Raw genomic sequence first — 14719 nt, 5'->3', positions numbered from 1 at the left:
GGGGCGGGGCAAAATATCCAGTTTTTTCAAATCCCAATGTTGACAGCTATGATTGAAATACACATGCTCAGAATAACCCCTCTGATCCAACACTAAAATTCACACACAACAGTCCTATTTACACATAAACACACGGATGAACCAATACCGAACAACAAGTCAACAACCAAACCCATCGAGTCTAACATTATTATAGGCAAATGCAACATTATCACACCAGTCAGCAGCACCCTGGTCAGTACTAAAAGACAGGGTGAGAGCCGCACGCACCCACACACGAGACAAGCGCAGCTGCGCATGTAATCACCAACGCACAATAATCATACCATAGACATTTTATAAATGAGCAATAATGATAATAATAGTTACTGTAATTAGGAACAGAAGGTCTTACCTTAACACAGAAGCGACCACAAAGGCCTGGGATCAGCTGCCTGCGAGATGCGTCCTCACTTTCTGTTTTAAAGTTGCGCTCTAAAGCAGGGTAGTTATTCCAGACTGCTTTTACAGTACTAAAATTACTCGCCACCCACCTGATGGTGAAGATCTGCCCAATTCTCAAAATCTGCATGTCACAGAAGTAGTCACCGCAGCAGGTTGTTAGCGTCGCCAGCAGTCAATAAAAAATGGTCTGCGATTGAAGAAGTAGATGCTCCTACCGGCTCCTGCTCAGTCGAGTCGATTGGCTGCTTCGCCTTCTTTGTAAAACCAAAATTGGTTAGAAGGCTTACTTCTTTGATTTTTCGCTTAACTTTCGACATTATCCTGAATACCTGTATTTTCTTTCTTTTAAAACGGCGGGTGAAGTTTGATTTGTGCCTGTAGGCTGCAGCGCCGCCACGCTCCGAATGGTAATTGCAAGATTATTGTCAGTATTTTAGAGACCCCCCAAAAATTCACAAATCATGTTTTCAGGGGAGCTGATGTCTCATCTAGGGAAGCCATGGCTCCCCTAGCTCCCCCATGGTTCGCACCCTGCCCACCTCACCCCTGCCCACTTTGACAACCTAGGATGGCTTAGAGTAGACGACAGAGTACAGCAACTTGCAATGAGCCTGGTAAAACCCAGATTCGGCTCAAACAAGGGACTAAACACGTTTCGCAATTATGCCACATCAATGTGGAACGCCCTACCCAAAGCTGTAAAGGAATGTGAATCACTACCCACTTTCAAAACCACTCTCAAAGAACACCTACGGGAGACTGCAATTCGAAACTGGCCCCTGTAAATGTCCTAACCCAACCCCCTCCAATGTACAGTAATTTACCTAGTATGGTTTTGTCAATATTCCAATGTACAGTTTTGCTTGTTTGTACAGTGTTCCCCCCTCCCCAACCCCCTCCAATGTACAGTAAATTACCTAGTATGGTTGTCAATATTCCAATGTACAGTTTTGCTTGTACAGTTGTACAGTGTTTCCCCCCCCCAACCCCTCCTACCCAACCCCCCCCCACCCAACCTCCTCCAATGTACAGTTTTTACGTCAAATGTATATACTCCCTTTTCTGGACTCTTTTTGTATCACAAACAGTACTGTATTTGCAAATCTGGTATGTCATAAATGTATAGATGTAGCAGTACTGTCTATCTGTATGTCATGTATGTCATATATGTCCTTATGAATTGAAAATGGGGGACCCTGATGTAAACAAGGCGAAAGTCTTTCTCTGGTCTGCATCCCCTTAACAATTGTGTGTATTGAGCTGTACTGTATTGTACCCATTCTGCAATCTGTTAATAAAGTTTTCAATCAATCAATCAATCAATCAATCAATCAATCAATCAATCAATCAATCAATCAATTCATCCTGTGAGCCACTGCCTAATGTGTGCATCTTTCATTGACAAATGTGATTGTTTATTTATAACTTTGGCAATTTCCTTAATGTGAATATAACATTTCCTGTATGGAAACATGTTCATTAATTACACATAAACATGTTCTGGCATATCATAACAATATTTCCTATGACAAGCACCGATAGTTGATCACATGTTTTTTGTATAGTTATTCTCAACTGCTAAATCCATAGTTTCAAGTTTCTTTATTATTTGTCATACAGAAATACAGAATACTTTGCATGAAATGTTTCTTTCTGTTTCGCTCCTGAGAGTGTGCTAGATAATAATAAGATAGTATAAATAAGTATAATAAGTAAAAAATAGAAAGTCAAGAAGTCAAGTAAACACAAGTGTAAACAACAATTGTTCAGTATACCTCTATATACAGTATGTACATCTGGTACAAAAATGGTGAGGTATAGCTTAGCTTGTGGTGCCACCGTTGTGGTGGTGAGGTGCAATAAGGAATAAGGAATGAGAGATGTGCAATTCCTTTACCAATAATAAATATAAAGTGTAAAGTGGGTGCTACAGTGTGTTGTTTATATAAAGTGAGTATGTGTGTGTGCTGTGGGTGTGTTGCTGGCCTGTTATTGTTCATTGTTCAATCATTTTCATTGGGCAATCATTGTTCATTGAGCATCCTGATGGCCTGGGGATTATACATTCATACTGTATTTTTATTAATAATAATAATAATAATAATAATAATAATAATAATAATAATAATAATAATAATAATAATAATAATAATAATAATAATAATAATAATAATAATAATAATAATAATAATAATAATAATAATAATAATAATAATAATAATAATAATAATAATAATAATAATAATAATAATAATAATAATAATAATAATAATAATAATAATAATAATAATAATAATCTCAGGGAACCCCATCTGTTGTTAGATGTGATTGAATCCAGAACTCCACAGGTGGCTGTAATGTAGTTGAGGAGATAGCAGTGGAGAGAGTGAAATTATGAGCAGAATAGTCACTCATAGTATCCTATCATTGGCTAACAGATACTGAATGAAATAGTGCAATTATTAAACTATTCCAAATTTTCTGGTGACCCCCTGGAGCCCCTCCGCAAGGTCCTCATGTTGAGAATTACAAGAGATGTTAACATTTTCCCCCCACAGGGTGGCACATCCTACTTATGTAAAACTGGACCAAGCACAGGGGAGCTTACAAAACAGTCTCTGAACAATGCATTGGTCAGAACAGCAACTTTGTTATTTGATAAATGGTAAATGGTGCATTTATATAACACTTTTATGAAAAGCGCTTTACAATTCACATTCACCCATTCACTCACCGATGGCGGAGACGACCATGCAAGGTGCCAACCTGCTCATCGGGAGCAATTAGGGGTTAAGTGTCTTGCTCAAGGATACTTCGACGCACTGCCCGGGAGGAGTGGGAATCAAACCGGGAACCTTCCGATAACCAGACGACCCTCTACCCCCTGATCAACTGTCGCCCCAGACATATTTGATATAATATATATAAAAGATATACACACAAAAGAAAACACAAGAAACATTTCCTAATTTTATTTATTTTCTCTTCACAAGAACAACCACTGTAAGGCCAAACAATAAATGATTTTCTTATAATTAAATGTGGCTCAAAATAACACAGCTTTTTCAATGTTCATTTTATATTGAAAAAGTATAAAGTAGCCTATAAGCACCAATGCCTTCAAGCTGATCCAACAATCAGGAGTGTTTTGCACACGGACTTGACCTATCTCAAACCTGCCCTCTTTTCCTGATCCTCCAATCACAACTGTTGCTTTCCGTTTGTCAGGGGAAATTCCTTGCACGTCACAATGTCTTGAGCACACACCCTCTTTTTTCCTTTCCCAGATCAAGAGGAAGAAGTTGGTCTGAAGTGTCACTATACTCACATCCACTTAACCTGGAATCATGGAGATCTCATTACAAGGCACAGACAGACTCCTTCTGCAGTGTTTTTGGGATGGGATAAGAACACGGCAACACTTCCTCAGATCTCCCTTGTTCCCTGCCTTCTTCTCGCTCACTGTCTACCTGGGCTGCTGCTTACCTTTCCTATGCATGGACCTCCTCTCCTCCAGAGTGGCCCTGGTACGACGCTTCAAGATCCATCCGGAGAGCGAGCTGAGCTGGACGATGGCCCGGAGCTGTCTGCTCAAGGCTCTTCACACCCACGCGGTCTTCATCCTTCCTCTTACCGTCCTCCACTGGTACTGGAGACCCGTCTTCCTACCCGAGGAGGCCCCTGAGACCTGGCGCGTGGTCACGGATGTACTGGCCTGCCTCCTCCTCTTTGACACACAGTGTTTTGTGTGGCACTGTCTGCACCATAAGGTGCCCTGGCTCTACCAGACCTTCCACAAAGAACACCACCACTACACAGCCACATTCTCCCTCACCACAGAGTACTCTGGCGTCTGGGAGACCCTGAGCCTCAGCTTCTTTGCTGCTGTGAGCCCAGTTCTGCTGGGGTGCCACCCGCTCACTGAACTGCTCTTTTTTACTCTCAACATCTGGCTGTCTGTGGAGAGCCATTCAGGGTATGACTTCCCCTGGTCCTCACACAGGCTGGTACCATATGGAGCCTGCGGCGGAGCTAGGCATCATGACCTCCACCACCTCAGGTTCAAGGTCAACTATGCGCCATACTTCACACACTGGGACAGGCTTTTTGGCACACTGTGCACAGAGGAACCGGGTACAACAGATTGTAGGCAGGATTAATATAAGGACAGGAGAAAAAAAGAGTGACACTCTTTGTGAGCCTCTCATCTGTTTATGAAGCTGCACAACGTTGGGAGATGTCCGATAAAGACTTTATTGTACAGTTTAGATGGAAGCGAAAGTCAAAGAGATGCAGAATAAGCATTGCTTTTCCCCCAACAAATTATTGATTAATAAATGTATAATTTAAAACCTGATTGGATAAATTACATGCTGGTGCTCTAGTGCAACATCTAGTGGCTGAATGTTATCTATAGCATCTTTAATGTATTTATTATTAACATGTTTGTATGTATGTTGTATTTTCATGATAAATTGTTCCAACAAGAGAATAAAACAACCAGAAAAGTGTGTTTTGTCTGTATGACTATTGTAAATACAAAAAAACAAACATGATTTTCTATCAAGCAGTCTCACTTATGACTCACCGTGTGATCAACATTCATTGGCTGATCATCTTGCTCCTATTAGCAATACCAAAGAGCAGCAGGTAAAGCTAACTAGACACCAGCTCTCCTGACACGTTCACCACCCACTCATACTGTAGTTTGCTGCTGCCACAACACACCAAAAAAATAGATTGATTTTGGTTGGGTCTAATCTGTGTCTAATGAATGGGTTCTTGTGTTGGTTTGTGTTTAGTTGATTTGGAATGTCTTTGTCTAGTAGTGGTTATGAGGAGTATTAGTGTATGGAATGTCGTGCTGTTTTTGAGCACGTTTTAGGTTTCTCTGAGATGTCTCCGTTTGTTGTTTTATTGATATTTGTTGTTTTATTGATATTTGATTTGTTTGTATATTTGTTAATGTTCTATATTTGTTTGTATATTTTATTGGCGTTTTATTTTTATGTTGTTTTATTGATTATTCTTGTTTGATTTTTATATGTTTGTATCCAGACCCCAGGAAGAATAGTCGCTGCTGAGGCAGTGACTAATGGGGATCTGAAATAAAGAAATAAAGAAATTAAATAAACACTGGTGCTGATCTGTCTTGGTAGGTTTTTACCAAGGTTTTTATTTTAACTGTACAGTAATACAGTAACAGAGGTTATCATATTTATATTTGTATAAAATCATTACTCAACAAACACTCCAGAAAGTGTCATGTCATGTCATCGTGTTTTTCAAAGTTGTACACTTTGACCTTGTATTATTGGTGCGATACTTGTTGTGATGCATTGGCACACCAATCACTTGTAAGCAAATGTCATGTCAGAATTCACAACTGAATGACACAAAACTTTGGAAAAGCATCTCTTCCCCTGGGAAGTTCCCCATCATGGAGCCAACACGTGTGTCAGTAATAATAATAATAATATAATAACTTTATTTGTATAGCACTTTTCATACAGAGGTTGCAGTTCAAAGTGCTTCACAACAGTAAAAAATACAGGCATAAGGGAGCATAAAAAAGATAGACAGGTAGCAAGGTATGGTAAATCACAGTGTTTCACATTAGGATCTAGCATCCCAATAGGCTCTCTGTTTACAGTTTTCAGTAATACAAATAATAAAAATAGTTTAAAATGATTCAGTTTAAAAATAGTCTAAAAATTTGAAAATAGAACGGACATACAACAGGGTATTTAACATACAACAGCAGTGCATCAGTAAGAAGTAAAAAGTGTGATAAAATAGTTATCTTAAAATTACAGTGCATACAGTAGGAGGTAGTGAGATAAAATTAGCATAGAACCGACACATGAATTTGATAGGCAGTGGATAAAAGTAGGCAGGGTAAGAATAGTGCAGGTAAGTACAATTTGTGTCAGGATATCCCTGATGTTTCATTGAAATGCCTGAGCAAAGAGATTTAAGCTGTTTTTTGAAGATGTCTAGCGAGTTGGCTTCCCTGATGTTTTGGGGTAGTTTGTTCCACAGTTTTGGGGCATAGTTGATAAAGGCTGCATTACAGATCCTCTTTTGACTGTTTCTGGGAGCCTCTAGTAGTCCAGCAGCTGATGATCGCAGTGTTCTTGCTGGCGTGTAATTTATTAGAGTGTTGGCGATGTAGCTAGGTCCCTGTCCATTTAGAGCTTTGTATGTAAGGAGAAGGACCTTAAAGTCAATTCTAAATGTCACAGGAAGCCAGTGTAAAGCAGCTAAGACTGGACTAATGTGCTCTCTCCTTTTGGTTCTAGTTAGCAGTCGGGCTGCAGAGTTTTGGATTAGCTGAAGCCTCTCTGTGGTTTTCTTAGGGAGACCTGTGAAAAGTGCATTACAGTAGTCTAACCGGCTAGATATGAATGCATGAATTAGCTTCTCAGCATCGTTCTGATTAATAAATGGTCCTACTTTTGCTATATTTCTGAGATGGAAGAACGATGTTTTCGTCACTTTGCTAGAATTGAAGTTCAGTTCTGAATCTATGATAACCCCGAGACTAGTGACCTCAGATTTGATCCAAGGGGTTAGTCCTCCCAGGTTCTTTATTAACGTTTCTTTTTTAGTTTTGGGGCCGATAATTAGAATTTCAGTTTTGTTCTCGTTTAGTTTCAGGAAGTTCTTACTCATCCATTTATTTATTGCCAGTAAGCAGTCTGTAATGGAGCTAATCGCTGTATCATTTGGTTCAGCAGATATGTACAGTTGTGTATCATCCGCATAGCTATGGAAATCTACATTATGTTCTCTGATGATATCACCCAGCGGTAACATGTAAAGGGAGAAGAGTAAAGGACCTAAGCAACTCCCTTGTGCAACTCCATAGTTGTTGTATATATCAGACATGTGATCTCCTAGTTTAACATAGAATTTCCTCCCTCTGATGTATGTTTTAAACTAGCCTAGCACATGTTCTGAGAAACCGACATGGTTTTCAAGACGATCAATTAGAATATCGTGATCGATTGTATCAAATGCTGCACTGAGATCTAGCAGGATAAGGATGGAGATCTTATTCTAGTCAGAGTTTAGCCTGAGGTCACTGATATTTTGGTGAGGGCAGTTTCAGTGCTATGATATTTTCTGAATCCCGACTGAAATTCTTCTAAGATGTTGTCTTCTTCAAGAAAGGAGTTTATTTGAACTGAAAATATCTTTTCAAGTACTTTACTAATGAATGGTAGGTTGGATATTGGACGATAATTTGTCATTACATTACTATCCAAGTTAGGTTTTTTTAGTAATGGCTTTACAACTGCTGTTTTAAAGGCATCTGGGAAAATACCAGTTCTAAGGGAAGTGTTTATGATATCTAGCACAGGGCTTGAAACACTATTAAACACCCGTTTGGGTCAATGTCTGAGGTGGAAGAGTTACATTCTGAGACAGTTTTGCAGAGTACATCTAATGTGATGCATGTGAATCTTCTCATGGTTACATTGCGCGGTTTGCTGCAATCAGCTTTATTTCCATCATGAGTAATGCTGGCCCTGATCAAGGTTATTTTGTTGTTAAAGAATAGTGCAAGTTCTTCACACTTAACCGTTGATGACTGAGGAGGTGTAGGGGCAGTGTTGAGTAGTATATTAATAGTGGAAAAAAAGATTCTGGAGTTTCCAGCGTTTTCTGTAATTATTTTAGAGAAGTAGTCTTTCCTTGCTAAGCGGATGGTTTTATTATAAGCAGTTAAAGCATCTTTGTATATATCACAGCATATGGTGGTTTTTGTTTTTCTCCATTTTCGCTCCGCTGCACGACATTTCCTTTTTTCTTTGTTGACCGCATTATAGTTGAGCCAGGGCGAGGCTCTGGTTTTCTTCTTTTTCATTTTTAGTGGGGCGACATAATTTAATACAGATGACAGTGCATCATTGAGATTTTCTACCATTTCATTTAGAGAGCTGTCATGATTGTGTGGTTCATGTAGTCTGATAAGATTAATGAACATTGATTCAGCCTTGTCATTTAGGAGCCTCTTTTGAACTATGATTTCTTTTTTTGTTTTAGTAAGGGTTATTTGAGTATCAAAAGGTCAATGTATTCAGATGAGTTTGTACATTGCTGTTCCTATCCAAGCCCGTTCTGACTTTAAAGTGCTACTCCTCACCTACAAAATTTTAAATGGGCTTGCACCGCTCTATCTATCCGATCTCATCTCCCGATACTCGCCCGCTCGTGCTCTGCGCTCACAAAATGCGGGGCTTCTATCGACCCCTAGGGTTAAAAAGAAATCCGCCGGCCACAGAGCCTTTGTCTACCGCGCTCCCTACCTGTGGAACAAATTACCTGCCGTCATCAGGGGCGCCTGCTCTGGCGAAGCTTTTAAATCCCTGCTTAAGACTCATCTTTTCTCTCTCTCCTTCAACCTACCCTGATCTCACCTGGTCGGGGACTGACCTTTAGATTAATATGTGTAGTTTAGTTATGGTACGGGGTACTACATGGTACCACTGGGTAGTTTACTACAGGGTAGTTTAGTTAGGGTACAGGGTACTACATGGTACCACAGAGTACTACATGGTACTACATGGCACTACAGGGTACTGCATGGCTCTACATGGCTCTACATGGCACTACATGGCACTACATGGCACTACGGGGTACTACATGGTACCACAGGGCACTACAGGGTACTACATGGCACTACAGGGTACTACAGGGTACTACATGGCACTACGGGGTACTATAGGGTACTACATGGCACTACAGGGTACTACATGGTACTACATGGCACTACAGGGTACTACATGTCTGCTCCTTTGCAGCACCACAAACATGGGAACTCTCTAACTCTTCCCCGCCCCCCCCCCTCCCTCCCCCCCCCTCCCTCCCCCTTCTCTCTGAGTGCCCGTCTCCTGGCGCTGACTAAGGTGATGGATGCCTCGGGGTCTTGGCCAAGATTGTAGTGACTGCTCTACATGCACCTCCGAGGCCTTGGATCAGTTATTCACCGTCGTCTGTCCGTGGTCCTGTCAACTGATTAACAGTATTAACAGACTGTTAACAGATTAACAGTCAACGCGGTTTCATTGCTGGGTTAAGTACTTCTATTCTATTCACATAATACGCTTACTTCATATATCTACTCCATTCACATATATGCCTACCACTTGTATCTATTGCTATGTCCGCCTACTACAATCTCATGAGCTGTCTAACGCCTGTCCCGTCTCCCTGTCCCCCTATGACTTGCTGTCCTGGAGTGTTGACCGGAGTGTTGGACGTCCCGTGATGAAGGCCGGGAGGTTGCGACCCCCTCTGCGTGCCCCCCTGTCTCCGGAGGTCTCGTAGTGGTGACCGGAGTGCCGGATGTCCTGCGATGATGTCGGGGAGTTCGCGACCCTCTCTGCGCCGCCCCCTATCTCCCTGTCTCCGGCTGTCCCTGAGCAATGACCGGAGTGTTGAATGTCCCGTGACTAAGACGGGGAGGACGTGACCCTCTTTGCGCCGCCCCTGTGCCTCAAATAGATCCGCTATCAACTATATCTTTAATCTTTCAAAATGTTCAGTTGCTATCGCTATTAGCTCTATCTTTAATCTTTCAAAATGTACAGTTGCTATTGCATGCACTCATCTGTGTTTCACTACACACATGAGTGCATGCTTACCAACTGTCCGTCTGCAACACTACTATCACCAACATCTAAGAAGGGAGATCCCCCCTTGAATGGCCCTTCTAAGGTTTCTCTCCTCCACACTGCCTGTGGAGCTTTTTTCCCTATTGTTAGGTTTTAGTGAGTTTTTCCTTACCTTCGCGTGGGGTATGTCTGGGAGTGCTTGCATTCTTTCATTTATTTGCATTCATCTAAAAATGTTTGGACCTTATGGTGTTCTTGTTCTGTTCTTGACTTATTGTTATGTTTTCTTCTTGACTTGTTTAAAGAAGACCTGTACGGCCCATGGGGACATTAACGTGTGTTGTCGGGCCCTATAAATAAATTAGATTTGATTTGTTTGAGGCATAGCTTGTGGTTAAGCAGACGTGCCAAGTGACACACTTGTGCTTGATAAAAGCAGGTGTTTGAGATCATGCTTACAGAATCGTTGTAAATGCATATTAATTCCATTACACCCCCCACAGCCCAAATGGAATGATAAAAAAAAATAAAAATTATTATTATTATTTCTTTTTTTTAGTCGACTAACGGCAAATTTTGGCCAATCATAGTCGACCATCCAAATCCTTAGTCGGGGACAGCCCTACTCCACACATGAGCACACACACAACACACATAATGTATACGCTCACACACTAACAGTCACTTTAGCACTAACACACACACATGCTGCACACACTCACACTCAACGGTCACTTTACACAATGAAAAGGTCACTTAAAAAAAAAAGAACAGGAATGGTTCTTGTATAGTATTTACATTTAGTAATTTAGCTGACGCTTTTATCCAAAGCGACTTACAAGTTCTGTGTACGACAAGTCATCAGGAAGGGCACAACTCTATCAGCTGAGTAACAATGTTCATCAAAGTGTTGGGTGCTACAGTGTAGGTTAGTTTATTAGGACAAGTGCATGACAATGACAGTAAGGTTAGTTAGGGTTAGATATATTTATTTTATTATTATTATTTTTATTTCAGATAATGGTTGAAGAAGTGCGTCTTTAGTCGACGGCAAAAGATTGGACGGGTTTCGGCTGTTCTAACTGGGGTGGGTAGTTCATTCCACCATTGTGGGGCAAGGACTGAGAATAGGCGGCTTCTCTTTGATGACCCTCCCGGAGCTCGGATAGGAGTAGGTCTGAGGCGGCCAGAAGATGCAGAGCGTATGGGTCTTGAGGGTGTGTAGTTGGAGACCATTGACCGGAGGTAGGCGGGAGCAGTTCCCTTTGCCGCACGGTATGCTAGGTTGAGGGCCTTTTGCTAAGTGAAGTGCCTCTGTGACCGCAATGAGGGCCATTTCTGTGGAGTGGCCAGTCCGGAAGCCAGACTGATTAGGGTCTAGGAGGTCATTCTGTAAGAGATAAGCAGTAAGTTGGTTGGATACAGCACGTTCAAGTGTTGTATATACCGGTAGGTGGATATAGCAAGATAACATAAGGATATATAGTATAACTGTAGATTGTATAGTATAGTATTGTATAGTTGTACATCATCAATTTATATAGCACATTTAACATGACACGTGTCAACCAAAGTGCTGTACAGAGGGTAGATACACATAGATACATATTGACAACAATCACACTCCGTTTTATGAGAGGGCACACAGGAAAACAGGGCATGAGTCAGTGAACGGGAAAGGCTAGTAGGTAGAAGTGGGTTTTGAGCCTAGATTTGAAGGCATCTATCGAGGGGGCAAGCCTAATGGAGGTGGGGATGCTGTTCCACAATTCAGGGGCTGCGACAGCAAAGGCACGGCCCCCCCAGAGCTTGAGGTTAGACGTCCGGACTGTCAGGAGCCTCTGATCGGCTGACCTGAGGGACCTGGTGTTGGAATAGGGGGATAGGAGGTCTGAGATGTAGGAGGGGGGGTGACCATTAAGGGCTTTAAAAACAAATAGGAGAACCTTAAAATCTATCCTGTAGCGTACTGGAAGCCAATGAAGGGAGGCAAGGACAGGGGTGATGTGGTCTCTCTTGCGGGTTCAGGTCAACAGTCTGGCAGCAGCGTTTTGTACCAGTTGTAAGCGGGACAGGGAAGACTGGTTAATGCCTATATAGAGGGAGTTGCAGTAGTCTAATCTAGATGAAATGAAGGTGTGGATGACTCTCTGAAGGTCTGCAGGGGAGAGAAGGGCTTTGAGTTTGGCAATGGTGCGTAGTTGGAAAAAAAATGCCTTTACCACTGAGTTCACTTGTCTGTCGAATTTAAATTGTGGGTCAAAAATGACACCTAGGTTCTTGACCAGGGAGGACAGGTTGCCAAGGCTGTTGGTAAGGGTGACCCAGTGCCTCATCCGTAGCTAACATTGTATTGCACTATCGCAGGACCTTAGCATGCCTTTTACCATGCTCTTTGTAAACTTTATGTACGTTATACCTGTTATGTCTTATTCTTATTACTTGTATTATTACACAATCGCTGCGGGCATGACCACCCGCATTTCACTGTGCCGTGACAAATAAAACTCTTGACTTGAGTTGAAGCGCCTTGGTGACAGTGCATTGCAATAGTGGAGGGCACTGGAGGCGAGACATGACTGTTGATTACAGGAGGAGTTGGGTGGTAGAGTATTGCAATAGTGCAGGCGAGACATGACTGTTGATTGCAGGAGGAGTTGGGTGGCTTATTTTGTCAGGAAGGGGTGGATCACATTGCTCAGGAAGAATCTGCAGGTTCTGGTTGTTGAGGTGACTAGTTGTTGAAACAGCTCTTTCGACTCAGCGGTTTCATCAGCTCGGTACTCTGCATATAAGCCCTGATGTTCAATGCTCTCGTGGCACATGTCTTTCAGCAGATCACCTGTTCTGTCAGACTGTGTCCAGCTGTTTTGCTCCAGCTGCTCAAATAAAACCAACAATGGAACGTCCATTTGTTTCCTTTTAATCTTTATTTCATCAGCTCTCCTGTTATCATTTTATTCCATTACAACTTGGCTTCCATTACAGGGGTGCTTAATGTCTGAGGGAGTCGACTGAAGGCTTCTTGTCCTCTGCAAAAGCATGCAATTGGTCCACTGATGGATACATCTTGATATTTGTCTAGTCTAGTGTGTTCATTAGATGGGTGAAATCCTCTTTCAGTGCCTCTGTGCCTGTTTTCATAGGCAGTTAGCCTCTGGTATGCGTGCCATTAGCGTTAGCCACGCTTCTAGGCCTCTTTTCTTTTGGAAAGAATGATTAAAAAAATTATAAATATTTATTTCTATTTTCGACTAAGAGGTTGGCCAGTCGACTACGGCTCCTTTCGACCGATTAGTCGACTAATAGGGGTCAGCCCTAGTGTGGAGAGTTCAGTGTTCAAGACTCTGATGGCCTGGGGGAAGAAGCTCCTACAGAGTGCAGCGGCGCACCTGATCTCCCACCTACCAAAGTAATTTTATTTTTTTTACTATTATGTACTATGCTACTATGTGTATATACTGTAATATCTACTATATACTATGCTACTATGCCTTTAGTACTACCTAATGTCTATACTACAATGCACTCAGAGTGAAGCACTCAAATGAAGCGCTGCTAGATAAACCATACCACTTACCCGTAGCCGCCAGAGATGTCCTATAGGTAGGTGACTTGTACACAATTTGTAAGTCACTTTGGATAAAGGTATCAGCTGAATGACTAAATGTAAATGTAGAACACAGAATTTTACTGTGACCAAGTCCAAGAACATTTAGTTTGTCACTTAAAACTCTACAATTTATTTCTTCTTGGCTTCTCCTTTGTCCTGTTTTTTCCCCCCAAACATTATTTTCTTTTTTTCAAAGCAAACCTAAAACAGCCAGAAAATGGTCTGGAACACCTCTCCAACCACCACCACCAGCAACGGCTTAAACTGGGGACCCTCTCCACTTCCTCCCGCCCCCGGTTAACCTTCGACGGGCTAACTGAATTTACTCTACAGTAAATAAGTGTGGCCCTGGAACTGAATGTGCTGTTTCTTTCTGACAGACCTGATGTGTTGCACGGTTGCACCCTATTCCCAGTGTACCCGTGAGAGCCGACATCACTGCGCTAGCTGTGGCTATTAGTGTCGGAGGGCTGTGTTTCACCGACCCAGGGTCAGCTGAGCCGTAAATTCAACCCCGGTTGTTTTCCTCTGCCCCTCCTGTTTCCTGGTCCGTTTCTTTCTGGCTGCCAGAGCTGTGTCCAAGCTAGGTTAAGTAGATGAGTTTTAAACTATTTCACATCAAAATAATTCAAGTAGTATGAATGTGTGAAATAAGTGGCTTCAGGCAGGAAGTTGATGGCTTACTAGGTGTCAGGCCTAGGGAGATATGCGGCTTACAGGGCATTTCCCCCTATTGCTAGGTTTTAGTGAGTTCCTTACCTTCGCGTGGGGTATGTCTGGGAGTGTTGCATTAATTAATTAAAAAAAAATTTGGACTTCATGGTGTTTTTGATTTATTGTGATGTTTCTTCTCGACTTGTTTAAATAAGACGTGTCCGGCCCATGGGGACATTAACGTGGGTTGTCGGGCCTTACAAATAAATTAGATTTGACGGGGAGATATGTATTGTGAACACAAACTACTCTAGAAACAAGACAACTGAGATTCTAATCTGCAATGTTGTATCAATGTACTAAACCTTTACATGCAAGTGAGCTT

The 14719-nt window shown here is 41.8% G+C and overlaps 1 protein-coding gene across 1 annotated transcript; it reads left to right on the top strand.

The window, feature by feature from the left end:
• Positions 1–3791: 3791 nt before the first annotated feature.
• On the top strand, positions 3792–4604 carry LOC311234737 (cholesterol 25-hydroxylase-like protein; the record flags this gene model as incomplete). The annotated part of the gene is made up of 1 exon (XM_084321980.1): positions 3792–4604. The coding sequence occupies one exon, from the start codon at positions 3792–3794 to the stop codon at positions 4602–4604; it is 813 nt and encodes a 270-aa protein (XP_084178106.1).
• Between the last annotated feature and the right edge of the window lie 10115 nt (positions 4605–14719).

Source organism: Notolepis coatsorum (assembly GCF_963971535.1).
Source record: "Notolepis coatsorum genome assembly, chromosome: 9".
NCBI classification, from domain to species: domain Eukaryota; kingdom Metazoa; phylum Chordata; class Actinopteri; order Aulopiformes; family Paralepididae; genus Notolepis; species Notolepis coatsorum.
The sequence above is the reverse complement of the archived record's forward strand: the minus strand, read 5'-3'. Positions and strand labels throughout refer to the sequence as shown.